This window comes from Podarcis erhardii, assembly GCF_964252035.2.
Source record: "Podarcis erhardii genome assembly, chromosome: 15".
Lineage (NCBI taxonomy): Eukaryota > Metazoa > Chordata > Lepidosauria > Squamata > Lacertidae > Podarcis > Podarcis erhardii.
In genome coordinates, this window is record NC_138505.1 from 16,920,878 (window position 1) to 16,937,795 (window position 16,918).

General features: G+C 44.9%; 1 protein-coding gene across 1 annotated transcript; it reads left to right on the forward strand.

Annotated features, from left to right (window-relative positions):
- Positions 1 to 337: 337 nt before the first annotated feature.
- LOC309330686 (immunoglobulin superfamily member 11-like) lies at positions 338 to 16,918 on the forward strand. Its single transcript, XM_081842488.1, has 7 exons — positions 338 to 470; positions 3,779 to 3,939; positions 5,005 to 5,209; positions 7,240 to 7,395; positions 14,150 to 14,272; positions 15,303 to 15,459; positions 16,035 to 16,918. Exons 1-7 carry the CDS (start codon positions 389 to 391, stop codon positions 16,339 to 16,341), a joined length of 1,191 nt encoding a protein of 396 aa, XP_081698614.1. The 5' UTR covers positions 338 to 388; the 3' UTR covers positions 16,342 to 16,918.

A 16,918-nucleotide genomic window follows, 5' to 3' on the forward strand; every position in this document is an offset into this window, starting at 1 on the left:
TGTATTAGAGAGCTGTTGGGGTTTTTTTTATTCAGTCAAGTGGTATATAAAGGTTTTGAAATAACTAAATATAATCCTTTGGTCCTTTTAAAAAAATAAATAAATCACCATGCCAGAAGTATACACCTAACTTAGGAAAAGAGGCCAGTTCTTGCCCCAAGGAACCTACAGTTTAAATACCTGTCAGATGCCGTTGGAGGGATAGCCCAGGCAGACTAAGAAGGTTTTGAGTCTCCAGCCAAAGAGGGATGGGCGAATAGAGAAAAGCGGGGAGGGGGGGAGAGAAAAGGGATGAGTTGTGGGGGGAGGAGGGTGTTTCAAGGGTTTCAGACTGGCGGAAGGCACCAAATGAGCTGCGCTGGTGGACTGAGCTGACCGCTGCAGAGCAATGAGCCCTGGAAAGAAGGGCAGAGGCCGGCCCTGGCCCAGAGCTCTACCTGGCTGGTGGATTCTCCTTGGCTGCGTAACAGGTACCAGGCAACAGGGATGGTGCAAAACAAGGGAGGTGTGTTTCTTCTTTCCAGGGGTTCAGAGGGAAGAGAAACAGCCATACTGGGGGAACAAACCAAACTGGGCAGGCAGACCAAGCTGGGAATATTTTTGGGGTCCTCATCCGCTTGGGTCACATCCAAACCATTTAAAGCACTTTTAACAAGCACAAAGGGTGCTAAGAACTATAGGTATGAAAGGTCAGCACCTCCTTAACCTGGTCCGGTGTAGTGGTTAAGAGCAGTAGTCTCATAATCTGGTCAACCGGGTTCGCGTCTCCGCTCCTCCACATGCAGCTGCTGGGTGACCTTGGACTAGTCACACTTCTTTGAAGTCTCTCAGCCCCACTCACCCCACAGAGTGGTTGTTGAGGGGGAGGAAGGGAAAGGAGAATGTTAGCCGCTTTGAGACTCCTGAAGGGGAGTGAAAGGCAGGATATCAAATCCAAACTTTTCTTCTTCTTCTTAACAAACTCTGGTTCCCAGGAATCTTAGGGGGAAGCCATGACTGTTAATAGCATGTTGTACTATTTCTCCTCCCCCCACCCCTGGGTCTGTATTTTAATAGATTTTTTTTTTTTTTTACTGTTGGAATCATAGTTACATTACTTTTCAGCTACTGTGGTACCCCGGGTTAAGTACTTAATTCGTTCTGGAGGTCTGTTCTTAACCCGAAACTGTTCTTAACCTGAAGCACCACTTTAACTAATGGGGCCTCCTGCCGACGGAGCACGATTTCTGTTCTCATCCTGAAGCAAAGTTCTTAACCTGAAGCACTATTTCTGGGTTAGCAGAGTGTGTAACCTGAAGCATATGTAACCCGAGGTACCACTGTATAAGCTTTTATGTTTTTAGCTATGGGTGTTTAACTGTGTGGGTTCCCCACCCATGAGTTGCCTTGAGTCATGGAGAAAAGGCAGGGCATAATCAAATGAATAAATAAATAAATGCATAAATGCAATATTGTGGAACAAGAGTGCTTAAAATAAATGGTGTGGTGGGTATCACCTCAGTCTGCCTGTGTGCTTGCAGGTTTTACAGTGTTGGGGCTGGGGGCTGGCTTACAGCCAAGATAGTCCTGATAGCATTTTAAAAAAATTTAAAGGGTGGCAGATTTGGATCAGGGCCACAGTACTGAGAAAAATTCAGGGTTAAGCCTTTACCCTATGGAAATCTTGCTTCTTCATCCATACCAATTAGCAGCTTGGGAGGGTGGGTACAGTCCCTATTGGGAAAACAGTAGAACAATAATGGTTTGTTAAAAAGGCCCATCCCTGCCACTGTGGCCCCAACCCAACCTACGCCCCTTATTTTTACCAACAGCATGGTTACGGAGAAACAACTGGTTGTTGTGACTGGTGGGGTTTTTCCTCACACACACTCAGAATCCATTTGTTGAAAGCTGTGAAGGTGCCACACACAGCTTAGAGCCAGTGTGGTGTAGTGGTTAAGAGCGGCAGACTTGTAATCTGGTGAACCGGGTTCGCTTCCCCGCTCCTCCACATGCAGCTGCTGGGTGACCTTGGGCCAGTCACACTTCTGTGAAGTCTCTCAGCCCCACACACCTCACAGAGTGTTTGTTGTGGGGGAGGAAGGGAAAGGAGAATGTTAGCCGCTTTGAGACTCCTTCGGGTAGTGATAAAGTGGGATATCAAATCCAAACTCCTCTTCTTCTTCTTTGGGGCCACCACAGAGAAGGCTCTCTCTGCTCGAGCCACCACCACCTCCTGAGCAAATGAGGGTGTTAGAACTGCCAAGAGGGTCCCCTCTGCTGATTTCAGCACCCAGGAGGGTATGTGGGGTTAGGGGGATAGGAAGCTGCTCCCGAGGAACTGGTACCGACTGCTGTCTTTGCAAACAGGTTGCTCAGAGATGGGGGGGGGGGTAATGGAAGCTGCCTCAGCACCCAAAGGCTCTCACCGCTGTCTCTCAGGCACGTCCCATGACATCACCGGGTCCTTCTCAATTATCACCAATTACCTTGAGGAGATGTCACCATTTCAGGCAGCTCCAATTAATTATCTAGCCTGAGAATTCAACCCGGGGACAGTTCCCATTCACTGCAATGCCTTTGCACTTCGCCTGGGGGAAGGAGAGGCAAAAAGAGAGAGGTCCCTTGGGAGTGGGACACACAGGCCCATTGTTGAGGAAAAAGCTGCTGCTGCTGCTGCCGCCACCCCCCATCTAGCCACTCAGTGCTCAGGCCTTTGGAGAAAGGAAGTGAAAAGGTCAGGAACAGAGTCTCCTGTGGCTCATTCCAACCCAGACTCCCTTTGGCACCCTCTCTAGAGTGGGTCTTCAAGAGAAAGGAATGAGCTGTATCTGCCCTCTCCCCAAAAAAGCATTCTATTGCCCCCAAGGAGTTCCCCACTGTCATTTTTTAAAAATCTACTTTCATTTTCCCCCCATTGGCTTCGCCTGTGGGTCTTCCACTGTGATGCTACGGTGCCAAAAGTTTGGGGTTTTTTTTTTGTCCCCAGTATGTCCAACAACATCTGGAAGACCAGAGGTGTCCCACTGCTGTCCCTTTATAACATCCAGTTATAGGCCTTGTCCCTAATAAGTCTCTTTTCTTGCAGGAACTAATGACTACTAAATTGAGCCACGAGAAAAAAGGAGGGGAAAAGGCGGGGGAATAATAATCTTTAAATGTACAAAGTTGAGAGTGGTGTGAATTCCAGATCTTTAAACACAATATTTACCAGCCAGATGTTCTTCCGATGTTGTTAGAACCGATGTTGTTAGAACCAGAATGACCATTAGCCCCGACCGGCATGCCCCAAACCCAAAGGGCACCAGGTTGGCGAAGGCTGCTTAATAGCTTTAAAAGAGCCTTGCTGAATCGTAAGAACATAAGATGAAGGTGCTGGATCCAACCAACCGCCCTTCCAGGCCAGCATCCTGTCCTTGCAGTGGGAAACTTTCAAGGAGGACCCGAGCATAGTCTCTTCATCATGGCTAGTAGCTATCGATGGCCTTCTCTGTCAGTTTGTCCCATCCTCTTTTAAAGCCATCCGAGTCAGTGACCATTGCTGCCTTCTTGTTCCAGGGAGTTCCACAGTTTAACAATGTGCTGCGTGTAGGACTTTCTTTTGTCCGTCCGGAATCTTCCTATATTCAGCTTCATTGGATGTCCATGAGTTATATTGTTAGGAGAGAGGGATAAATGTCAGATCAAGCCTTGTGTGGTCTAGCCTTCTATCCAAGACATTCAAAAAGCCAGCAAGGCCCAGGGGCAGTGGAAAGGTCATTTCTGAGCATCCCTGACCCTCCTTCTCTCGCTCTCTCAGTCTCAGGGGCTGTGAAGGTCTCTGTGGTGGCTGATAGCATCCAGGTTGTACAGGGAGGAAGTGCCCTCTTGCCGTGCTCTTTCCGCACCACAGCACCCTTGAACCACCTCAATATCATATGGACCATCATTCCATCTGCGGACCCTAACCGCCCTCAGCAGGTGAGATCAAGCTGGGGGGGGGTCTTTCCCCAACTCACCCCTTTTGGAATTTGCAGTGCTTCTGCTCTGAGGTTTCAGGTGCCTGTGATATTTTTCTAACATACATCTTTGAGGGCAAAGACTTGAATCTCACCATGGTGGCCCTTGGAATATTAGAACTATATTTCTCATCGTGCCAAAAGGAGAGGCAGCGTCATCTAGTGGTTACAGCAGCACATGTCAACCTTAAGCTCTCCAGATGCTTGGGACCACAAGTTATTCCTAGCCAGTATTTTGCAGTATTTATGCATTCCTCCAAAGTAGGAGATACTCTGTCTCACACACACATCTCATCTCCAGATAGCAGGATCAGTATCTCCAAGATGCTCTTCCAGCCTCTGGATTTCTCTCCCTGTTTCTGTCCCAAAACTGCCTCTTCCAACCTGAGACATTCAAATCACTCTCCAGAGAAAATGCCAACTGTTTCCTAACCATTAGGTCCCCTTTGATGAAAGATCTGCCAATCAGCCTCGGTAGGGTTGCCAGACCTGACCTGAAATCTCCAGGTTTGCCTAGCCCCCTTCAGGTGGGACAGCTTGAATCTCCAGGTGGGCAACAGTGCCTTAAAAAAAAAAAACTTTTTAAATTATTCGGAAGACTATGCATGCAGCTTGCAAGCTTCAGCTTGGTAGGAGCCAGCTGAAAATTACTGCACGGGCTCTCCAGGGTCTTCCCTCCTTGCCTCTCCCAATTAACCTCCATCTCCAGGGTTCAGTGGTGGGAGGGAGTGCAGAATCACCAGGTGCTACCCTAGCTCTCAGGTTTGGGCCATAAAATCTCAGGGTCTGGGATGCTCCTGACCTGGCTATCCATTGACAAGCAACATCCTGAACAAAAGGTAGTTCAAGTCCTCTAACAGGTGCCCAAGAAAGCCAAGGCCCAGCATAACCAAACAGAGAATCTAGACTTTCACTCACCTGCCCACCTTGAAACTGCCTCAATGTATTGCCCTCTTAACTTTACTCTCTTCTCTCGCTCTGAGCATCCTTGGCCTGTCATCTCACTTGACCTTCCTCTGCTCTGCAGGTCCTTGCCTACGAGCAAGGCGAGGTGGTGGAGAGCATCTCCCACTACACAGGCCGGGTGGGCTTTGCTTTCTCACCCACCAAGAGCGCCACCATCATCCTGAACGACACACGGAGCTCGGACAGCGGCAGGTACCAGTGCAGTGTGATGAACCCGCCAGATGCTGCCACGCCCAACATCGGAGTCATCCAGCTCACTGTGTTTGGTATGGCTGCTCCCACATCCTTACTCTCAGCTCCTTCACAAGCACAAGGCTAGGCTTGCCTCTTTCCATAATAAACAACAACAACAACAACTGTATTATTTATACCCCGCCCATCTGGGCGCCTTACAGCACATAAAAAATGGTAAAACATCAGACATTAAAATTTCCCCAATATAGGCCTGCCTTCAGGTGTCTTCTAAAAGTCTGATAGTTGTTTATTTCCTTGTCATCAGATAGGAAGGTGTTCCACAGGGTGGGCACCACTACTGAGAAGGCCCTCTGGCTGGTTCACTGTAACTTCGCTTCTCACAGTGAGGGAACCACCAGAAGGCCCTCAGATCTGGACCTCAATGTCCAATGATGGTGGTGGAGATTCTCCTTCAGGTATACTGAGCCAAGGCCCTTTAGTGCTTTCAAGGTCAGCACCAACATTTTAAATTGTGCTCTGAAACGTACTGGGAGCCAAGCGTCTCAGATGTGGGGAGCAACCGTGTTATGTCGGTTCTGCCGTGGATGTCAGTTAATCTAAATCTAATGATGAATCACCTGACCCTGTTCAAGAAAACCTTTTGGTGAAATTTATACCTGGGTAGCTAATCGTGATGCTAGAATACCTCCCTCTAAAAAGAAATGGGAATATGTTATAAATTAACTGGTCCCTGAAGATGCTTGGACTTGGCTGTTTAAGAACGTACCCAAGGGACAAATTCAGTTGGTCCATTAGGGCAATGCACCAACCTTTGGTCCTCCAAACCCACCTGCCCTCTTTCTCACAGCCAGCCCAGCGGGTGCCTCTGGGCGTCTGCTTCCTCCTCTGTTGTTTCAGTGTTGCTCTTGTAGATAAAACTCAAATTAGACCACGTTCTTTCCCCCAAAGAATCCTGGGAAAAATAGTTTGTTAAAGGTGCTAAGAGTTGTGGTTTAACAATCAACCCCTCCTCACAGGGAACTCTGGGAACTGTAGCTCTGTGAGGGGAATAGGGATCTGCTCGCAACTGTCAGCACTCTCAACAAACTATAGCTCCCAAGATTCACTGGGGGAAGATATGACTGTTTAAAGTGGTATCACAGTGCTTTAAATGTATGGCATGAATGCGGCCTCAGTTGGCTCCATCTACCGTTGGTCTCCTTGCTTTCTGACCTCGCTCCCACCGTCCTGCAGTGCCAATGTGCACCAGGCACCACCGGACTAATATGTAGTCATTTGCAAGACAATATATCTTCATAATATATTTCCGTGGTGTCTCAGCCCTTGCAGATTTCACAAGATCTATCACAGGCTTCCTCGGCCCTCCAGATGTTTTGAGACTACAACTCCCATCATGCCTGACCACTGGTCATGCTAGATAGGGATCATGGGAGTGGTAGGCCAAACACATCTGGAGGGCCGAGCCTGAGGAAGCCTGATTTATCCCAATGCCAGTAGTAAATGCCAGAGTTGTACAGTAATTCTACTCATGCAGATGTTAATTTATATACTTTAGACAAAATTAAAGAAGTAACAGGATAAATTTTTTTCCCAACCAACCAAATTCAAAGAAAATTCTTATGGGACACCTGAGCTGTAAACCGTTAATACCAATTTATTATTTAATTTACTTGCCATTGCTAGAATTTGCTCAACTCCTCACTCCCAAATCACAGGTTGGTTAAGAAAAATAGGCAGATACTACAGCTCCTGATCAAGCCAGCATTTTCCTACAAGTTATCAAAATGAACAAATCAATTGAAAAATGGTAATGGCTGGTTAATGTTTAGATAACGAATTTCAAAACAAAAGCAAGCGACAAGTGTGCCATCTGTAATATTACTTTGGGTTTTTATTCTGGTTAGCATATCAAACATTTGGTTTTCATTACCTTTTATTTCTAAATATTGCTAGGCCTCTACATCATCTTCATTTGAAAAAACTTCATTACTGTCATCTTAAAAATATCTGTGTATTTAAAAAGCGTGCAGAAATATCCTCTCAAGAAATGGGGCTTGTGGGTCTGAACTGGACTTCCTCTTCTTCTGTGTCCCTCCCCCAGTGCCTCCCTCTCGTCCCAGGTGCTCCAGCGAGGGTGACGGCGAGGAGGGCGGAAGCCTCCAGTTCTCGTGCACCGTGGATGAAGGGATGCCCACCCCCACGTTCACCTGGGAGAAGATCCCACCTGATGCGCAACCTCTGATGATGAGCTATGAAGGTAACAAGAAGCCGAGAGAGGCAGCGTTCAGCCTGAGACAGCTGCTGGTCCCAGTGCGAGTAGGGCAAGCAGCAAAATGATGGGAGGCCTTTTATTTGATTGAAGGTTTGTGAAGGGATGTTATACTGTATATTGTTGCATGCACCCTAACGGCCAGGCTGCAAGACTCTCCAGGGGGTTCCTGTGTGTACCCAGGGTTCAGTTTCCTTGGAAAGAAGAGAGATGGTGGTATCTTTAAGCTGCATGGTTTTCTTCACACATATATGCAAACCCCATCGTAGGAGGGAGGGACTCGCAGCATCAACACCCCAACAAATCTTGCTTCCCCATTAGGTTTCCAGGGGAGCCCCAAGTACAGCACAGAGCACAAACTTCTGAGTCTCCAGCTTCCGTCATCAGCCCCAAACTCTTGCACACAGCTCTCTCAAACTCAGACCCCTTTTCTTGGTTTATTGTTCCCCATTCTTTTTTCTCTCTTTTTTGTTGTTGTTGTTGTTTTTCAGATTAAAATTTTACAATCACATATCCAACATAAAAACAAGATTCCAAAGAATCTCCTGGACTTCCCTCCTCCCCTTTGTGGGTTCTGTTGTTAATAATTTCCTCCTGCATCTTTTATAATAATCCAAATCTTTTACCTCTCCATTGTGTCCAAAATTCACCATTAAACTACAGTATTTTAGCTGTTTGCAATGGTTTATAAGATGAAATATAACTTTCCCCCATTCTTTATTAAAATTTTGGCCTCCCCAATTTCTGATTCTTCTGGTCATTTTAGCCATTTCGGCATAATCCATCAAGTTAATCTGTCATTCTTCTCTGGTTGGGACTTCTTTACATCTCTGGGCCAATAATAATCAGGAAGACCAAAATTTTAATAAGGAATGGGGAAGATACTGTTCTCCATTCTAGGATGATGTGGTATCCAGCCAGGTGAGTTGGGAAAAGACCCACCCATTTGTCTCTTTGATATGGTAAATGGCAGCATTTAACTGGCTAGCCTAAGCAAATATCCTTTAAAAAACAGAATCTGGTATTGGTTAGTCAGCAGCTATTGGCTTCCAAGCATTACTGGATCTCGGATCACAGGCTTAGAATCGGATCACAGGCTTAGAAGGGACCAAGGGAGTCATCCAAACAGACCACATCCCCCACCCCAAACCTATAACGATATTTTTGTTGTTGTAATGATTATTAGTTGTCTAACTCTATTAAAAATCAATTTAGAGCAGTACCACACAGGGATTTTGTATGGCAGCTCCCATACACCCCCACCACTGACCATGCCAGCTGGGGGTTGATGGGAATTGTAATCTATAAAGCATCAGGAGGGCAGCAAGCTAAGGAAGCCTGATTTGGAAGACGAAATATCCAAAAGTCCTGAATCCAAGGAAGGACGTCTAGGCTACAGATCCTCCCTTGCTCTTAATACATACATACACACAAATTTCCTTTTTTTTTTTTTATAAATATTTATTAAGGTTTTTAAATATAAATGCACACATAATAAACAATCTTACTTCTTTTACAACAATTTCATCACTTCTTTGGACTCCCTCACGTCTCCCGCTCCCATTTACATCGTTAAAATTTTTTTCCAAACAAATTATCAACTTGTTTATAATCTCATGTCCACTCATTCAAATATAATCTAGCACTTCTTCCAAAAAATTTTTATATTTTCTTTAGTCTCACTTATCATCAAATTTAAATCTAGTTTAGTGGTGGCCAGTTTTTTATAATCTAGCATCCTTCTTAACATTCAACCAAATTACAATGTTTTTGTAGATACATCTTAAATTTCTCCCAGTCTTCCTCCATCTTCTCTTCTCCCAGGTCACGGATTCTGCCGGTCATCTCGGCCAGTTGCATATAGTCCATCAGCTGCATCTGCCACTCTTCCAGTGTGGGTAGATCTTGAGTTTTCCAGTTTTTTGCAATAAGAATCCTTGCTGCCGTTGTTGCATACATAAAAAATGTTCGATCCTTCTTTAACACCTTCTGGCCGACAATACCCAAAAGGAAGGCCTCTGGTTCCTTTGTGAAGGTATACTTAAATATCTTTTTCAGCTCATTATATATCATTTCCCAGAAGGCCTTCACCTTAGGGCATGTCCACCAGAGGTGAAAGAATGTTCCTTCATTTTCTCTGCATTTCCAACATTTATTATCAGACGAATGGTATATTTTGGCAAGTTTAACTGGGGTCATGTACCATCTATATATCATTTTCATTACATTTTCCTTCAGAGCATTACATGCGGTGAAGTTCAGCCCAGTGGTCCACAACCTTTCCCAGTCCTCAAACATAATGTTATGCCCAATGTCCTGTGCCCATTTTATCATAGCCGATTTAACCATTTCGTCTTGTGTATTCCATTTTAGCAGCAAGTTATACATTCTAGATAGTACCTTGGTCTTTGGTTCTAACAATTCTGTTTCTAACTTCGATTTCTCCACCTGGAACCCTAACTTTTTGTCATTTTTGAAAACTTCTTTAATCTGAGCATAATGTAACCAGTCTCGCACCTTATCCTTCATTTTCTCCAAACTCTGCAATTTCCAATTGTCTCCATCTTTTTCTAATATTTCCCAATATTTTGGCCATTTGGCCTCCATATTGGGTCTTTTTCGGGCCTTAGCCTCCAGAGGTGAAAGCCACCTTGGAGTTTTATTTTCCAATAAGTCTTTATATTTTGTCCAGACATTAAACACTGCTTTCCTGACAATATGGTTCTTAAAGGCCTTATTGATCTTAACTTTGTCATACCATAAGTATGCATGCCAACCAAAAGCATTGTTAAAACCTTCCAGGTCCAGTACGTCAGTGTCTTCGAGAAGTAGCCAATCTTCTAGCCAGCAGAAAGCTGCGGCTTCATAGTACAACTTTAAGTCTGGCAGGGCAAAGCCCCCTCTTTCTTTCGCATCTGTTAATATCTTAAACTTAATTCTGGGCTTTTTGCCCTGCCAGACAAATTTAGATATATCTTTCTGCCACTTCCGGAAGCACTCCGTTTTATCCACAATCTGTAATGTTTGAAACAAAAACAACATTTTTGGCAATACATTCATCTTAATAGCAGCAATTCGGCCTAACAAAGAAAGCTTCAATTTTGTCCAACTATCCAAGTCTCTCTTAATTTCAGACCAACATTTTTCATAATTGTCCTTGAATAGACTCAGGTTTTTTGCTGTTATGTTTACCCCTAGGTACTTTACCTTTTTAACCATAGTTAATTCTGTTTCTCTCTGAAACCGTTCTGACTCTATATCTGTCAAATTTTTTCCCAGCACCTTGGTTTTCTGTTTGTTTAATTTAAATCCCGCCACCCGATCAAAGTCCTGAATCAATTGTAGTACTCTTTTCGTACTAGATTCTGGCTCCTGCAGGGTCAAAACTAGGTCATCTGCAAAAGCTTTAAGTTTGTATTGTTTCGCTCCGACCTGAATCCCTTCCACCAACCGGTCCCCTCTGATCATATTCAAGAGCACCTCCAGAACCGAAATAAATAACAAAGGGGAAATCGGGCAGCCTTGTCGTGTTCCTTTTTCAATTTTGAACTCTTCTGTAACCACATTGTTAACTATCAGTTTGGCCTTTTGTTCTGAATATATTGCATCAATCCCATTCTCAAACCCCCGTCCCACTCCCATTTCTTTCAAATTTCCCTTCATAAATTTCCAAGAAATGTTATCAAAGGCCTTCTCCGCATCTATAAAAATTAACACTGCTTTTGTATTTATGTCTGTTTGCAAAAGTTCCAAAATGTCAATAATGTTCCTAGTATTAGCAAACATATGTCTACCTGGGAGAAAGCCTGCCTGGTCTTTATGAATTACTTCATTAAGAACTCTTTTTAGTCTGCTTGCCAAAATGTCTGCAAATATTTTGTAATCCACATTCAGAAGGGAAATGGGACGATAGTTTTTGAGTTGTGTCTTTTCAGTTTCAGATTTTGGTATCAATGTGATAAAAGCTTCCTTCCACGATTCCGGCGCCTTCTTCCCTTCCATAATTTCATTACAAACCTCCATCATTGGTTGAATCAGATAGTCTTTCAATATCTTGTAATACTTGGAGGTCAGGCCATCTGGCCCTGGAGATTTGCCCAGTTGCATGTTCTGAATGGCTTGTTCAATCTCTTGTTGTGTTATTTTGTTGTTCAGGATTATTCTGTTTTTTTGTGACAACTTTGTTAGTCCATTTCTTTCCAAAAATTGTTTAATCTCAGCCTCATCTTGCGGCCCTTGAGTGTATAATTTTTTGAAGTATCTCTGGAAGCACTTTCTAATTTCCATGGGGTTCTGAATGTTTCTTCCTTCAATTTCTAGGTTTGTAACTGTATTTAATTTCTGTCTCTTCTTCAACTGCCAAGCAAGCAGTTTCCCACATTTATTCGCCGATTCAAAAGTTTTTTGTTTCATTAATTTAATCTTCCATTCTATTTCTTGGTTTATCAGTTTGGAATATTGTGCTTGGTATAGTTTAATTTCTCTCAGAATCGGCTGTGACTTCGGATTTGATCTTAATTTCTTCTCCAATTCTTTAATTTTTTGCAAGATCTTATCTTTCCTTTCATTTTGTGTCCTTTTCTTTACGACGTTCTGTTGTATCAAGAACCCCCTCATCACAGCTTTGCTTGCATCCCAGATAGTTCTTTTTTCCACCGTAGTATTCATATTTATTTCAAAATAGTCCTTCAGAGTTTTTTGGGCCTTCTTAATAATCTCCTGATCTCTAAACAAGCTATCATTCATCTTCCATCTAAAGGAGCCGGTTGGCAAAAGTGTCATATCCATCTTCAGCGCGTTATGGTCGGAGCAGGTCTTTGGGCAGATTTCCACTTTTCTAACCTTGGGTGCCAGACCTCTAGTTATCCATATTTGGTCGATTCTTGTCCAAGTCAGCTGGGCTTCAGAGAAGAATGTTCCCTCTCTTCCCAGGGGGTTCTTAGTTCTCCAAATGTCAATCCAGTCCATATTGTCGGTCATTTCAAAAAAGGTCTTTGGTAGTCTGCCGTCTTTTGTAACATTTTGGCTTTGTGACTTATCCATGTTAGTCGATACGACCCCATTCATGTCTCCCATCATAATGATGTTGTTGTAGTCCAGATAGTCCAGCATAGTCTCATGCAACTTCTTATAAAATTCCGATTTCCCGTCATTTGGTGCATAAATTCCTAATATCAGAATCTTTTCTCCTTGATGTTGTATCTCAATTGCTAAGATTCTTCCATGTTCATCTTTAAATAAAAATTTAGGTGACAGGCTCTCTTTTGCATATATCACCACTCCTCGCTTCTTTACTCTGTCCGAAGATATAAATTCTTGACCAAGTCTTTTGTTTATTAACACCTTTCTATGGAGCCTAGTCACATGTGTTTCTTGTAAGCAGATAATGTCCAATTGTTCTTTTTTTAGTATATAAAAAATTTTCCTCCTTTTTTCCGGGATGTTACAGCCATTAATGTTCCAACTCAAAAGTTGCAGAGACATCCTGAATAAATCTGGTTATTTTTCAAGGGGTGGTACCTTATTTGAAGGATCTTCAGGGTCCAAGGGTGCAGGTACCTCTGGTGTTTCAGGCCCTGGAAGTTGATCAATTCCTTTGTGAAGGTCCTCTCCGTATACGTTCAGAAATTTATCTCTATCTTCCAATGTTCTGATTTTGATCTTCTTCCCTCTAAAGGTAAAAGATAGTCCTTGAGGAAATTCCCACCTAAAGATGATTGAATTCTTCCTTAGTAATCTTGTCAACTCCAAGTAGTTAGATCTAAGATCTAACAGTTGTTTAGGAATATCCTTGTAGATCTCAATTCTTTTATCCAGAATGTCCAGTGACTTTCCGTAGTGTAGGCCCAGAATCTTGTCCCTTTCCTCCTTTGACCTCAATGTTATCAAACAGTCTCTGGGCTTCTCTTTCTTTATAAGTCTTCCGAGCCTAAAAGCTGAAACAATTTTAAAATCCTTTTCCTCTAAGCTCCAAAATTTGGAGAATTCTTTGGTCAAAAACTCAGCTAGGTTGCCTTCTTCCACTTCTGGTATTGCTCTTATCCTTAAATTGCTCTCCCGGTTCCGCAGTTCAATCATAGATAGATAGGTCTGGTGTTCACCTACTTGTTTGCAGAGTGGTCTTACCTCTTGTTCTAAATTTTCAAGTTTTTGGCTGGTATCTTCAGCCAATTTCCGATTTTCCCCTGCAGCCTCCTTCAATTCTCCAATTGCTTGAGTATTCTGTGCAACTTGTCCAGATAATTTATTTAAACATTCTGTGTTCTGGTCAATTTTATATGTTTGCTCATCGGCCTTCTTGTCCAAAGATTCTACTTTCTTGTCCAAAGATTCTAATTTTTCAAAAATTTTCTCTAGAATAGTAGTGCTTGCCCCTGAGGCCATATCTTCCAATTGTAATTCCTCAGTTTCTCCCTCCCCTGCCCGTGGCAGAGAGGCAGCTTCCTCCTCAGAAGGCAAAGTAGGCACAGATGATCTACGTGCCATACACACAAATTTCCAAGTGCCTCATTATTCTGGGAACAAGAATGCATCTGTTGCCATTTTTAGACATCCATCCATCTCAGCCAAGCTTTGAAGAATTCTCCTAAGGGGACGCAGTGGCAGGTCAGCTCCTGTTCACATTCATGTAATACAGATGAGGGTCCTATGCTGATTGTGATTGGGGGTTAGGGGGGGGAGGAGTTACTTCCCATTGCTAACTTCCCCTTTCTCCTCCGGCTCCGGCGCTCTCGTTGGGCAGATGACAAACGTGCCCTCCTGACCTTGCAAAACCTGACGACGCAGGCCTCGGGCCTTTACCGCTGCACAGCCTCCAACATGCTGGGCTCCACCTCCTGCGTCCTGGAGCTGCGTGTTCACGTCAGTGAGTATCGCCACTGTCTGGAAAGGGTCTAAGCTGGTGCCCTCAGCTGCAGATCCAGAAGATTCACATGGCATGGCTTCATTGTACCAAGGCGTCCATCTTTGAATATTGCCTAGGCCTTCCCGCCTGATGTACTTTCCTATATTATTATTAACTATTGCTGGTGCTGTTATTACAATTTATTACCTGCGCTTCAACCTGGGATAAAGGTAAAGGTAAAGGGACCGCTGACCATTAGGTCCAGTCATGACCGACTCGGGGGTTGCGGTGCTCATCTTGCTTTATTGGCCGAGGGAGCCGGCGTACAGCTTCCGGGTCACGTGGCCAGCATGACTAAGCCGCTTCTGGCGAACCAGAGCAGCGCACGGAAACGCCGTTTACCTTCCCGCCGGAGCGGTACCTATTTATCTACTTGCACTTTGACATGCTTTCGAACTGCTAGGTTGGCAGGAGCTGGGACCGAACAACGGGAGCTCACCCCGTTGCGGGGATTCGAACCGCCACCCTTCTGATCGGCAAGTCCTAGGCTCTGTGGTTTAACCCACAGCGCCACCCACGTCCTTCTCAACCTGGGGTGGGTGACGACAATTTAAACACAATTCTTAAAAGCCATTTGGAATAGGTCCTAAAAATATGCATCCCAGGTGTTAGCTCTGCACAGGTAAGTGGAGTTAAGATTGCAGACAGAGCTATGGATCAGACAGGCTCTCAGTTCAAGCTCTGCTGCCGCTATCCAAAGGCCCCCATCTTTTTCCTGCAATAAGGTGGGTAAGTTCCATTCTCCCAGAGTTTAGGACCATTCCCAGTTACCTCTTCTGTACAACTGTTAACTCTGTCCTCCTCGAGATCTAGAAACCCTACTAGGCTTGGTGGTTGCTAGGGGTAAGACAGATGTCTTCAGCCAGCCTTCCCCAACATGGTGCCCTTTAAATGTTCTTGACTACAATTCCCATCAGCCATCAGGGATAAGGGGACTGATGGGCATTGTGAGTGGCCATTCTCTCATCCCGTTTCCTTTGCTGTATTCCAGCCTCACATGGCACCACCTCCCTCGCAGTGGGGATCAGCCTCATGCTCACCATGGGCCTGGTGCTGATGATGCTCTTTGCACTGGTGTTGTGGCTGCACCATCAGAGCGTGGAGAAGCAGAGAGAGCTGGAACAGGACAATGCACGGAAAAAGCACAGGTAAATCGATGCAAGGGCCATTGTGGGCTAGCATGCTTCTTGCACTAGGATCACTGCAGATCTCTGAATTGCAGCCAGGAAATACCTACCATTTGGGGTGTTATACACAAGGCGCATTCGTACCATACATTTAGAGCACTACAAAACCACTTTAAACCATCAAGGCTCCACCCCCCCCCCAAAAAAAATTCTGCGAGCTATAGTTTGAGTGCTGAGCAGTTAGGAGACCCTCCCCCATTCCCCTCACAGAACTGCAATTCTCAGAATTCCCCTCTGGGAATTGTAGCTTTTCAAATCCCCTCCACACCTTTCAAGTGCCTCTCCCCCAGAAGTTCAGGCCTGCACCACTCACCTCCAAGCTGATAATCCTCTCCACTCCTTTTGAAGTGCCTCTTCCTGCATCTCACCCTGCTCATCTTCTAAGCGGTCCACTAGGTTCCAAGAACTATGGAACAGCCACTGCTCTTGCCATTCTTCAGACCACCTGAATAAAGCTTGTGAAACAGTTTTGGGGGAACCCCCTAGACTGAGCCCTAGTGTTTCAAATGTGGCTAACCTTGGCTGTTGCTCCACAGAACAGACAGCTTCACGTTGGGGCGGCTGATAGTTGTCAAGAGTCCTTCTGGAGCCAACCTTGCGGCCAGTCCCATCACCAAGCCCCTCTGGATCTTCACCAGCTCCACTCCCAACACCACCTATGCCCATCGAGAATGGAGGCCCGAGCAGGGGAACCTCAGCCAGGCCACACTGCCAGGTGGCCCACGACAACCCTGGGGGAGATGGAGAAGCAGCAGCCTCTCTGAGGAGCAGGGGTCTTCGTCCGGAAGCGAGGAAGGGAAACAGCCAGGTCCTTTCCCCAAACCCAGAGGATTCCTGGTCTAGGAACACCCACAACGGATGACCCTCTGCATGGATAAACTCCACCTGAGCAAGGGAACAGAACTTTAGGGGTGGGGATTGGAAATTGCCCTGGGGAGAGCCCTACCCCAGAGATCTGACAAGTTTGGGGCTATGTGTGGATTCTGTGCTTTAATAACAATCATCATCCCCCAGACCTTGCGCTTCGAGTTGTTTTGACCATTTGGCTCACTGAAACGGCATCAGCTGGGTTGGTGCATCTGCAGAAGCGCTAGGTAATGGTTCTCCCATTTTAGGCAAGCCAAATTATGCTGGGTGAGAATATAATTAGCTAAGACACACACACACACACGTGTACTTCTTGTGCTCTGATCTCCAACAATTTGGTGCAAGGATTGTGTGAAATTTCCACGTCCTTAGCTAGTGTCCTGGAGTAGAGAACGGCTGTGTGGAAGGACACATGCTGTGCATGTAGAAGAAACCAGAATCAATGTCTGGCCTCTCCAGCTAGGGCTGGGAAATGTATTTGTTTACTGCATTTATATCACACCTTTTCCTAAGGAGCTTAAGGTGGTATACATGGCTCTCCCCCTCTCATTTG

Excerpts from the sequence above, each read along its gene's own strand:
- LOC309330686 (XM_081842488.1), top strand. The coding sequence starts at position 389 with ATGAGCCCTGGAAAGAAGGGCAGAGGCCGGCCCTGGCCCAGAGCTCTA. Across the intron at positions 471-3,778 it reads TCTCCTTGGCTGCGTAACAG|TCTCAGGGGCTGTGAAGGTC; the intron begins GTACCAGGCAAC and ends TCGCTCTCTCAG. Across the intron at positions 3,940-5,004 it reads ACCCTAACCGCCCTCAGCAG|GTCCTTGCCTACGAGCAAGG; the intron begins GTGAGATCAAGC and ends TCTGCTCTGCAG.